The 12941-nt window shown below is 38.3% G+C and overlaps 1 protein-coding gene across 1 annotated transcript in view; it reads right to left on the bottom strand.

The window, feature by feature from the left end:
• Positions 1-12941, bottom strand: part of cd2ap (CD2-associated protein) — a 73437-nt gene that overhangs the window by 46327 nt on the left and 14169 nt on the right. The window contains exons 2-3 of the mRNA XM_059356161.1: positions 11516-11673; positions 3269-3446 (exon numbers count right to left, since the gene is read on the bottom strand). Coding sequence (XP_059212144.1) covers positions 3269-3446; positions 11516-11673 — 336 coding nt within the window. The remainder of the gene's footprint in view (positions 1-3268; positions 3447-11515; positions 11674-12941) is intronic.

The raw sequence follows: 12941 nt of genomic DNA, 5'->3' as shown, positions 1-12941 counted from the left end.
TTGTAACTGGTTGTAAACCCCTCACACAGCATTGTACTCTCTATTCTCTCGTCAATTGCCCTTCATTATCCATGTTTTGCACTGGTACAATTTAATTTACAAATCCATACTTGGTCTGTTGCCCTCTTATTTATCCATGTACAAGTCACATAAACAGCATTGCCATAGCCTGAGCTCCCATAACTTCTTGACTCTCTCTGTCCCCCTGGTCTGGATAGAATCTGGACAGAATTTGGTCTGGAAAGCTTCAGTTCCTGCTGCAGTCTGTTCCAGGTTGATGGGGCAGAGAAGGAAAAGGCCTTTTCCTACTCTGCCCCATCAACCTGGAACAGACTGCAGCAGGAACTGAAGCTTTCCAGTGTGGTTCCTCTGGTGGATTTTAAACTCATTTTACGAAATCTGGAGAGATCGTCTGTGGGGGTCTGCTCTTACTTTGATGGACTGTGTTCTGTTTTCTCTTTGTGTGAATGTCCTGTTCTATGTAACTGTGTTGTTTTGCTGTTGTATGTTAATCAGGTCTCTCTTGAGAATGAGACCCCGTGTCTCAATGAGATTACCTGTATAAACAAAGGTTAAATAAAATTAAAAAATCAAACTAAGACTTAACATTGCAAACAGGGGTGCATGCTAATATGGCTTAGTCATAGACAATGATGTGCCAATAAAGCCTCATGAATCATCTTCTTTATTTTCTGAGCCCATGAGATGGTGCTCTTTTTAAAAAAAGAATAAGCCTCAAGCTAAGGATATAGTGTGCTTTCAGCCCGTTGTTGAACAGAAAGCACCATCTAGTGGGCTGAGAAAATAAATAAAATAGTTCATGATTAGCTATAGACAAATAAAATGAAAAATAATAGGCATACTCATCATGACATAACCCACTGGTTTGTAGGAGCTGGTTTTGAAGCCACATATTCTGCATTTTGGTAATTGCTATAAGGTTTCTTGCAATCAGCGCATGCACTTCTTCAAAGCTAGAATGACACTATATATGAGCTTGTGCTAATATTATATGTTTTAAGGAACCAAAATGTTAGTTAAATTTGATGGGTGAAGAAAGTGAAAACACACTGGCAAAGGGTAAAAAGTTTACGACAAAAACATACATTGCTTTGTGGTAGTGTCTAAACTGATCCATAATTTACTAAATTAACATTATGCTGAAGACATTAAACTGGCAATTGAGACCATTAACTCATCAGGAGAGGGTTAACTGAGATAATAAATCAAGTGAAATGTAGGCTCTTTTTTCTATTGACTCTAATTCAGACGTACTTCTTTGTGCAATCAGTGGAGTCGCCCTCTGCTGTCCATTAGACAGAACACAGGTTAAAGATACTTACACCCTAGTGTCACTTTTTAGGCATGAAAGCCCTGTTTCAGAATATAATAACGTGAACTTTAAAGTGGCATACAAATGCAAAAACATCACCCTTAGCAGGTTTTAACAGTGCAATTCTGTTTACAATTGCACTTGGGAATCCTCAATAAGCATGCCATTCTGTAACAAAAGAACCATAGTAACTGTAGCTAGGTGGGAGAAGACAAAGATAAATTTGCACTCATGATAGGATCTTTGAGCAAGACTGGGCAAGGTGCTGGTATGCAACACACAACTATGCATGAAAGAAAAAATGAGCTTACACACAGCAAATGCAGGTGAAATAATATTTGCAGTTGACCACTGAAGTAAATCACAGTCATCCTGTATACCGAGCTAACTCTGATAGTTAATTACAGGTATTGACTGTGTTGTATAATTGATTGTGAATGGTCAATAATGGCATTCTACAGTCTGTTATTTCTGAAGGATTTGCCGTTGCTTTGTATGACAGATCACTGCGATGGACAAAGTTCTAAGTCTCTGGAGGGACATTTTCAATCATATCAATCTGAAGAAAGTAGCCCAATAAATTTAACATCAGCTGCAGTTAAAAAAATATTTCTTTCTGTTACTCTATCAGAAAACACCTTCAAAGATTTTATCTAATTTGGATGGCAGAAAACTTTCCAGCCATGGTTAATGACGGGACTGTCCCTAGTAAAGAAAAGAAAAAAAGAAAACAAATAAACACAGAAGAAACTAGAACAGTTAAAAAGCCACAAAGATGACAAAGATAAACAAAAACTGAGAAGACAGACATGATGTAAACACAAAAAAAAACACGGTATGGGCTATTGCAGTGTTTAAAGACTGGTTAATCAAAAAGAAAATGTCAACAAACTTTGACAGTTAGCGTTATGCAGCAGAAAACCTCAATCAGGTGCTGCCATCATTTTATGCATCTGTTCAAAATGGATCAGTTCAAACACTACCGTTATACTGACACCTAAGAAACCCATCTATGTCCTGCTTTCCTGTCGGTAGGGGTGAAATAACACTAAATTTTAGCCAGTGAAAAACTGACATGTACTTTTTCAAAGGGGCCCCTTTGCCCTTTGCTATCAAGATGCCGAATGATAATGAGTTCTATGGGGGCCCATGAGTCTCCCCTTTACAGACATGCCCACTTTATGCTATCCCATGCAGTTTTAGGCAAAAACAAATTGTTATTTTCATAAAAGTCTGCATACTGAGGTCCCTTAACAGTTTTAGAATTGTATTTTACTGACATTACTGGAAAGCTGATACTCTTGTGGTTTTAATGAGCCTCTGCATTCATGTGTGATGATGTTAGTCCCCATAGTAAGCATTTTTTTACGCTTGACCTCACTGTATAAAATGACCTGCCAGCTACCTTGTGCTACCTAGCTAGGAAAGGCATACATCCTCTGAATGCCCTGGTTCTCTTGTTTGTGGTTGCAAAGTTTCATGCAATGCAATTGTCAACATATGCATTGACAATCCGTTTCTATGGGCTTTGGGCTGGGCTTTTCTATGGTGTTTCTAGGGGTCTTGGTGGCTTTATAATGGCCTTCATGTATTCCCATCATAGTGTTCTAAACTCTTATTCGTCTATTTAATAATTGATTGATTATTTATTAATTTGTTGATAAATTCATTTAAATTACAGATGTATGATTATGATAGTTTTAAGGGGAAGCAGTTGACACTAAAGCAATAAAATAATTTTTGAATCAACAAAATATTTTTTTAAATCAATATTTCTGTTATTTATTGTTTGTGTAAGAAAGTAACAATGTAATATGCTAGATAATGAACAATGTCCTGCAACACCGTGTCAGTACTCTTTTTGCAATAATGACCTGCACGTTGTACATTGTCCCTTACTTATTATTTCACCCAAACAAAACTTCCACATCTTACTCTTTGCAGCTGCTGGAGGCTGAGGCAGGAAGCCACCAGTTGGAATGCCGATAGTGCTCATCCTCTGAACCAGGTTGGCCACATTTCCTGCACTCTTCTCTCTCCTTGGAGGCTGAGAGGCCTCCTCTTTTGGCTCATTCTTTGTTTCCTTGACCTCTTTGGATTCCTTCTTCAATTCCTAAAAAAAACCCCCAAAAAACAGACAAACAGCAATAAGTGGGAAGCATTCGTTTATACCCTGTCGCTAATGCAGCATACTTTAGTTTCACTATCACTGAATTATCATTCTAACTGCAAGACATCAATAATGATCTGCATTAGTGGTTTCTATTCCTAATTCCAGTTCAAATATACAGATGCATATATATAATATGTTTATCTGTACAAAACAATAATGCAAAACATTTTAAAGATATAGATTTAAAAAAAAAAAAAAGATTCTTTTGAAAACATAAAAGAATCGTTTGAGTTAACGGTGAAAGGATGAGCATCGTCCTTCAGACATCACTTAGATTTAGAATCTTAATCATATGTCTGCAGCTGGTCAATTTAGTTATTTTCTTGGTGGCAGATACAAATGAAAGATGTTCTGTTAGAATGATGTGTGTGTGTGTCTATCTGTATGTGCGTAAGTCATCTGTGTGTTATCCCTCTCTGTGCATCGATAGATTAATTATGCAAGTTGCTTTGCGACAATGTGCTAATACAATGTGCTAATATTGTTTTTAAACTATGGCTAAACTAAATACATTTACTTCATCTGCTTAAACTTTCTCTGCCCTATTTAGAATAGGATTCTATTATCACAAAAAGATATATTTTATATGGATATTGCAAAATCTGTATCTCCAGTAATATCTCTGCAGGTTGTTCATATCAAGGCAGGCGTTGGTGATTTGAAAGTTTGTTGCAGGTCAGGTCACGGAACATGATGTGCTAAGCAGAGAGTTACATGACATCTCTGCTTGGTGACATGACCGTGTCCACATATTGAATAAACTGAACCGACTTCTGAAAAGATCAACCTACATTTTTTTTAGTAAACCTCTGTTAGGCTATAAAATCAGTGCAGAGTAATAGGTGAGAGGATTTTGTGTTGGAGTCAGATAATTTAGTTTTAAAGGTTTCCTCAATATATTTCCCAACAGTTCTCAATGTTCTCTTTTCAGCAGTGGTGTCAGTGGTGTTTTGTTTTTTTCTTGACCACTGACCACAGACTTAATTTTCTAACCCCCGAAGACATGCATAGTGTCAGTAGCCTCTAACTTCACAGCAAAAAATAATGCCCTGTGTTCCCATTTGGACTGCAGCCAAAACACAGTGTGGTGATCCAAACCACTTCTGGTTGTGGTTAGGGAAACATTTAGTTACACAACAAACACAATGCATCTCCATTCTACATACAGGAGCTCTGTGCACAAAAATGCAAAAGCAGAGGACAATGTGCATTAGTTTCACATAACGTAAGGGCAAGTGAAATATGTGTGACCATCTGCATTCTAGTTAGCTAAAGAGAAACAAAATAACCCATAACTATGGCAACATGTCAGTACTCAGTGCAGCATTGTGCTAGTTACAGCCCACTTATGCTAAATGTAGCCATCGCTAATGATCCCAATCACGTCACGCAGAAAGGCTGTAAAACAGCTGCCACATTCTCTCAGCCTGGGGAACACCCTGACAACAGCACAAAGTCCACATCACACCTTCACTACATAGTGCCAGGAGTGTACAGATGAGGGACACCAGTATGTTATCAGTGCATTCTTTATACCCACTCACTCTGTGCAGGGTTCAGCATGGGTGCTAGGTTAGAGGTGGAGTACATTAAACACATCATCAGTATCATCATCAGCTAAACAGGAAAACAGGCAACAATAACATCTGTGGATAACTTAAAAGTCTGCAATTGACCTAACCTGCATGTTTTTTGTGCTTTAGGAGAAAACTGAAGCAGCCAAAGGAACCCATGCAGACACAAGGAGAACGTGCTAACTCAATTGGAAAGGCCCCTGCTTGCCAGTGGAGATGAAAGCAGATGACTAAATGCCATACACTGCATAGATACTGCAACTTTTAATTTTAATTGTAGATTTTTTCCTAATGGTTTTTGTTTAACCCTTTGAACCCCTTAAAATGCATGTTTGCTTAGGAAGATCAGCACAAACACCATTTATCATAGAAAGAAAATGTAAAAACAGGCATTGTCGTTGGAATTTGAATTTTCCGGCAGTCCTTGGTAAGTTACAAAAGATTCCTTTTGAAAAGGTAAGTCGCATTTAAAACTTTGCCAAAAATAATTAGTTTGTTACTTTTTTAGTTATTAGGAATAACTACATCCTGTTAAAAAACAAACTGAAAATCAGACATAACTGCAGGCTGAGAGGAGAGGACACACAAATAGAAAAATGTAAATAGCTCAATATGTACAATATGTGGAGACTCATTTTTCCACAATATTCATGACACTTGTGTGAATATTGGGCTTCTGGAAAACAAAGCTTTTGAACAGGATGAGATCACACTGGACTGGTACAACGGTTAGCTTCTGGGCAATTAAAGTAAGTCTGTCACATGCACAGTTTCAAAGTTATTTAACGTTTAATGTTGAATACAACATTGTTTACTTCTACAGTGTTCAGTATGATTTTCTCATCAGTCTCGTTCAAGGCTTAGTGACAGACTTAAAATTCCAGTATGGAATGTATAGTGAATAAACAGAATTGAACTGGACAGACAAGCCCAATTTGTCACCCACACCTGATCCAGTTATTCCAGTCAGTTCTATGCGTATTGTTCTTTATCAACTTTGCATTCGGCCCTCTCAAAGCAAACCTGTCAGAGGAATCCCATGAGAGGTTTTGGGTGTGATCACACTTTTAAGGGCTACGCCGAACCTGAAGCATATCCCACAATCCTTAGACATGTCACTCCTTGGCTGAAGTCAAAAAGTGACAGAGCTTTTATCGGTCCTTTATCTGTCGATCATGATCAACGGTCAAATATACCAACAACGGATTAGTCTGGTCTCAGCTGTTCACAATTAAGAAATGTCACACTATGACCTCAGAGCAGCAGCAATTAAATGTGTGTGCAAAAGTGTATAGCTGGACAATGACCTGGTTCAGCATTCACTTACTGGTTCACACACGCTGATTTTGCAATTTCACTAGACAGGATGTCTTAGCTGTGTGTGTGTGTGTGTATCTGTGTGTGTTTGTATACCAGGCACTGAGACAGAGATGAGAGAAAAAGCAACAGAATAACAGTCGGTCAGTGAGTTCACATGCACAGTTTAATCGAGCTATTTTTAAAATTTGATTTTGGCGTCTAATAGGACTTCTGTCTTGTCCCAGTTTACATGCAACTGAGAAAATCGAATAACTGACGGGAACGTGTCCTCCTCCTCAACACTAGGCGGTGATATGCATCGTTTCAGCGGGTTAATACGGCCCCCTTTCTGTTTGACCTATTACGCCATAATAAACAAGTGGACAAAGGCGGGAAAACCAGCATTTTCAAACAGCAAGAACAACAAAATGGATGGTGATTTTAAGGGGCCGACAAGAGCAGCATATGCTGTTGGAGGGCTACAACAGTAGCCCGTCTTCGGTTCGACACTTTGTGCCGTCGCTACTGACCCGCTACTGTGACTGGCTTCCTTGGATGTTTTTATCCTGGGGTCATACACCAGTGCGCGGCGTGGGGGGGTGGTGCATGCGGATGATGCACACATGCGTTGTCTTGTCATACATGCCGGTGAAAATCGATTTCCAATCACATTATCTGGGTGCCTTAATCGAAGTTGGAGAACTCGGACATTAGTCAGACGGACACGTTTACATGCACTTCAGTTGTCCAGTTAAGCTGGATTTGGGCAATAATTAGTTTTTTTCAAGTCTCATGTAAACGTACTGAGTAAAGCACATTACAATGCTGTAAAGCACAATCAGCCGCGGAGGCAGGCCCTTATACATTTATTTTAATAGATTGATTAATTCATTAATTAATATTGCAGATTGAACAACTTGACACACAGTGCTGAGCTGCATCTTAAATTAATAATCAGATTCCCAGCTTTCAGATGGTGTACACCACTTCTATATGTTATCACTTGCCCCGACTCCCAATTCTCTATAAAAATGGTGCTGGAGGCTAAGGGGTGGAGTATTTCCATCTTATGGTACTTTATATTTCCACTCCAAAACATCTTAAAAGCAAATATATCGTACTACTTTCTGAAACCTAAATCTGTATTAAATAACATTTAACACTGTTTTACCTTATTATACATTATTCAAATGATGTATTAGACTGTCAGCCAATTCTATAAATGATAACTGAGAAAATAAAGAATAAAAAAAAAAATAGGAATAAAATAAACGGCTTATAAAAATATTTATATTACTGTTCAGTTTCAGTCAATTTCCAACTATTTGAAGAAAAAAAAAAGATTTAAAAAATTAGATTTAAAAAGGAATAGCCAATGCCATTTCCAAATCACACCAAGCAACATTTTCTGCATTTCATATTGTGTAATAAAGTTTTCATAAGGCAAATATCGGATAGATTATACACGATACAGATATGCCTTTGATTGGCCGATAATATCCATCAACTGACATAAAAGCTGCAGTTATAGAGCAGAGCATAGATTTAGTGGAGGTGTTGTGCTGCACGATATGTGTGACAGTCCGGAGAGCCCTGAAGACTCCACCCACCCCACTGTTTGTTTATTCAAAGTTTATTAATACAGAATGTTTCGTATGTCCAGATTGCACTGACTTTAACACTGCATGTCCTTGGGTCCGCATAGACCTTAGGTCTCTATGTTCAATCATACACGTACATTTCTTTCTGTTGTACGTCTGCCCTAACGGCCAAAGAAGCGGATGGCCCGATGATTCTACACACCACTGCATCTGGCAGGTGAACTTTAAGAAGCTGTACACAGTCAGATAAAATCAGGCACGCCTAGAAACACTTGGACCAGAATAAGCTGGTTAATAATAAATGGAATGTATAATAATAGTTAATAATAATCATGAAAAGTAACTTTCGTACATACGGGATACAGACCTGAAAACATACTTGCATGACCAATTATAAACATTCTCTAAAACCCCCATACATGACAATACCACACAAAGATGTCCATCTTCCACTGATATCATTAATTTCAATGGCATTTCAATAAGATAGAATCATGTCATTAAACCTAACTAAACATAACAAGGCGCTCCTTACCATCTCCCCCTCAGACATGTTTCATGTCTCCCGATCTTTCAGCTACAACACTAATGAAAGGAAGCAGGAAGAACACAACATCTCTGGCGACAGTAACGTTGTGGGGAGTAAAGTTCAACTGCCAGCAGGCTCCTTAGAGGATTAACTATCCAAGCTCAGTGAGTGGGCCAGGCTGTTTAGCAGATTACCTATCCCACTACGTAGGATTATAGAATGGGGAAAAACAGGAGAGAGATGAGAGAGAAGTGAGGGTCGAAGAAAGGAGGCGAGAGGGATGAGAAGATAAGCAAACTGCAGTGTGGTGACTCATTTCACAATGCTGTGTAAATATCACAGTAGAGCACAGTGGTGAATCTGTGTACTACCAAGTCATAACAAAAGGTGATGATTCAAGTCTACCAAAAACCACTGATGCTGCTTCTTTGTTGTATTGGTCTATAGCTGCATGGGCAATAATATGCATATTATGTATAATCATAAGATGTAAATTGAATTTCTAAATTTGATTTAAAATAGAAGTTTTACAGCAAGCATGTTGACTAATAGCAGTTTTGGATTCTGGTTTGAATTAAGCATTAGAGCCCAGTCACACCACCATTCACAGTATGTCAGCTACATTCATCTGTCAGGTGTGTCAGGACTGTAGATTCAGTAAAGAACGCAAAGTAAATCCAGCCACGTATCAGCATAAGATTTGAGTCTACGCTAGAATTGTTTTGTTTTTAGCAAATCAAACACCCTTCTAGTAACAAAAAAACTGAATGTGATATTGTCGCTGGGCGGGCCAAAAGCTTGTCTTTGTTCTGTCATTTAAACAACATATTTTTAGGTTTTGTGTGCAAGGCAGTTTAGCAAGAATATTAAAAGATCTGCAGCACCAACAAGTCAATGTTGTGCACATTTAAAATGACAGGGTAGCCCGAGGAGCTTAGACTATAAGTGCCAGATGCTTAGTACAGAGCACAGACATCCACTTTAATAAATACGTTTTCACACTAAATCATCTGCTACTGAGAGGAAAGACTCATAACAGTCTTCTGATGGACAGAAAGCTTTACTTGTTTCTGCCCCTCAAAGCAGTCTGCGTAGTTAAACACTGAAATCACAATAAAAACAATAACAAAAAACATCAGTATTGACAATCAGCCAAATTGTTATTTTAAACATGTGTATCAGTATCAGCCCAGAATTTCACAAATGCATCCTTAGTTTATTCAATATACAGTTTCACACAGTTTTACCTCAAACAGTTAAATGTGGAGTCAAATCTGTGTTATACTGCAAGCATAAAAATTGTCATCCAAAAATCTTAATTGCGGATGACAATCACAAGGATGTTATCATGTAGCCATGTGCTAATCTAAAACACAATTTGTCCTTAAAATAGAAAAAACAAAAAGGTTCCTGATAACTGAATCAAACCAAGATTATTATCATTATTATTATTATTCCAGCATCAAACAGCACTACCCCATGCTTTCAGTACAGTGTTATCAGTACCTTGTAGACCACAGGCAGATACGCTCCTCAGCTGTTCTGTCAAATCTGATCCATGAAGACTGGACTAAAAACCTCTAACTTTTTATGATCAACTCACTCCTTCATCAATTCAGAAGCAAAGCAACCACAGATTAAGCAGCCTATTTGTGTTTGCACAAAGAAGTAAGAAGTACACAAACTGTAAGAATGCCAAACAAAAGGCTTTCGTTAGAACTTTATATGCATCATTGCAACAGGATTTCTGTCTTCATACAAACTTTGCCTTCTAACAGAGCAGTAGGGTATAATTGAATAATGGAAAATCTAGTAAAACTGAGTCATCCCCATACTGTACACCATAACAGCTGCTCATTGGCCACTCTTTTTAAAAATGTATTTTCCAGGAGTTTCCTATCGTCTGCTAGAAAGTATCTCAAGATGTCAGAAGCAGAACTTGTTCGTGTTTTTGTCAGCACTGAGAATAAACTGGAGTTGAGACAGTTGACCTCAAACTTAACTAACTCACTACAAGTTAGTTGACATTAGTATATGTCCTAAAGTAATTTTAAGTCAGAATATCAGGTGTTTTCACCCAAACACTTCCACTGGGGCGGCTGTGGCTCAGTTGGTAGAGTCGGTTGGCCCCCAACCGAAGGGTTGGCGGTTCAATCCCTGACCGTCGCAGCCTACATGTCGAAGTATCCTTGAGCAAGATACTGAACCCCAAATTGCTCCCGATGCTGTGTTCATAGGTGTGTGAATGAATTCCCAATGGTGGCAGGTGGGACCGTTTAGGGTAGCCTCTGCCACCAGTATGAATGTGTGTGTGAAAGGGTGAATGAGTCAGTCTGTAGTGTAAAGCGCTTTGAGTGGTCGCAAAGCGACTAGAAAATCGCTATATAAGTGCAGGTCCATTTACCATTTCAAAGCATTGCATGGTAAGACATGCTCCTTTATGTTGATGATGTTGACCACCTCCCTCTGCTGCCTTAGTGTCTGACCATTCATACAATTTGAGTAAGCTATTTTGCCCGGACAAAAGCAAATGAAAACTCATCAGCATAACAATATTCAGCTAGTTAGTTAGCGAATATTCACTAGGCTTCTCTGAAAATTCCACTGTCAACTTCAGAAAAAATACACTTGACGCGGAAAATATCAAAAGTCTCTTTTGCTCCAAATCTGTTGTGAACAGCTAGACTGACTAACATGGGAGCCAAAATGAAATGGGAGCCTTTCTGAACCGCTCTCAATCTGGTAAAACTGCTTTGATGATTGTGCAGCTAATTCTACAAACAGATGAGTTTCAATCAACATACACACCTAGGTTTAAGTGAGAAATTACAATTGCGGGACCTCACTATGAAAGGGGCTAAATCACTATGGTCTGATAATGCGAGCTCAGTGGGAGTGTAAGGTCAGCGCTACAGTGTAAACAAGTTAATAAGAGTTAATATGATCAAGAAGGTAGCATGACAAAAGAGCAATATTCTTACATGAACATAACAGTCTTCCTCTCACCTTAACAAAGTTGTCTGGGAAGAGTCCCCTTTTCCCATTGAGGTCTCCCTCCATCCAGCCATCCTCTTCTATGTAACGCACATTCTTGATGATGTCGCCCGGTCGCAGGGTCAGCTCGTCATCATGGAGTGCGTCGTACTCATACTCCACCACGACCTCTACTCCAGACAGGATAGGGGAGGAAATAAACAGAGGATGCGAAAAGGAAGGGGGTAGTATTGTGTAAGAAAGAGAGGAAACCAATACAAGGGGGAAGTGGCAACAAGAGGTGAGAGAGCACAGAAAGGAGAAGAAAGAGAAGGTTGAAGGAAGGGCATAAGAAAGGAGATGAAGATGTTTAGGAAAAGAGGGTTTGAAGTGAAAAGAGAAACAAGAAGACACAGGAATTAACAACATATTAAAATAATAGCAGCAACTGAGCAAATGTCAGTTTCATATTAAACATTTTCTTGCATCTATTCCATCTGATAAAGTACAATGGTGACAAGACAACATCCTTTGCCACTCTGATAGGAACAGCAGTTTGTTGAGCACTGGAGAGCAATTTTATCATTAGAATAGTCACAATGATTAAACAGAAAGAGGCAGAAAAGACTGGAACTTCTGGACTTGACTCTGGTAAAATGTCACTGTTATTATATATTATCAGTTTAGTTATGTGGCATTCAAACAAATGTTCATTCATTCAAATCATTACACTATGGAGTAGTTTCAGGTTTTGAAGAAATTACCGCAGACAAGTATGTTTAATATTGAAATGTTGTCCTCTGAAAAGTATGTCCATCTATATGACTCAATACTTGGTTGGGGCTATTTGACTTGAATTACTGGAAATTGACTTTTCTATCATATTCTACTTTATTGAGATGAACCTGTAGCTCAGGTCAGGTCATCTCTCCATAACAATGGTGGAGAATAATGCACAATTATGTGTAATGCTCCTAGCTAACTGTAGTAAGCTGCAGTTTGAGCTGTTTATCAACGCTTCTGCTCCTACTGTACAGACAGAGAGCCCACAGTAATGTTACAGTGTGGAGCTCTGAATATCACAACTGTGTATTCCAACAGCGATCTGGTGCTCGAATATATATATATATATATATATATATATATATATATATATATATATATATATATATATATATATATATATATATATATATATATATATATATATATATATATATATATATATATATATATAGCGAATATATACTCCGACCAATGCGTTAGCTGAAGCCAGCTGGACAACAAAGTAAATTACTTAATTACTTTAATTACGATGGATCTCCCCAGTTTTCTAATGTGGCCGGCCTGATCACGACATCCCGAGCTGTGACATATCTCATGTTAACATGCGACCAAAAGTATCTTTGCACAACCATCAGAAATGCAATACCAGTTCAAAAATAACAGAAAAATCCTT

The sequence above is a fragment of the Centropristis striata genome, chromosome 18 (genome assembly GCF_030273125.1).
Source record: "Centropristis striata isolate RG_2023a ecotype Rhode Island chromosome 18, C.striata_1.0, whole genome shotgun sequence".
In the NCBI taxonomy this organism is placed as follows: Eukaryota; Metazoa; Chordata; class Actinopteri; order Perciformes; family Serranidae; genus Centropristis; species Centropristis striata.
This window is presented reverse-complemented; position numbering and strand designations above follow the sequence as displayed.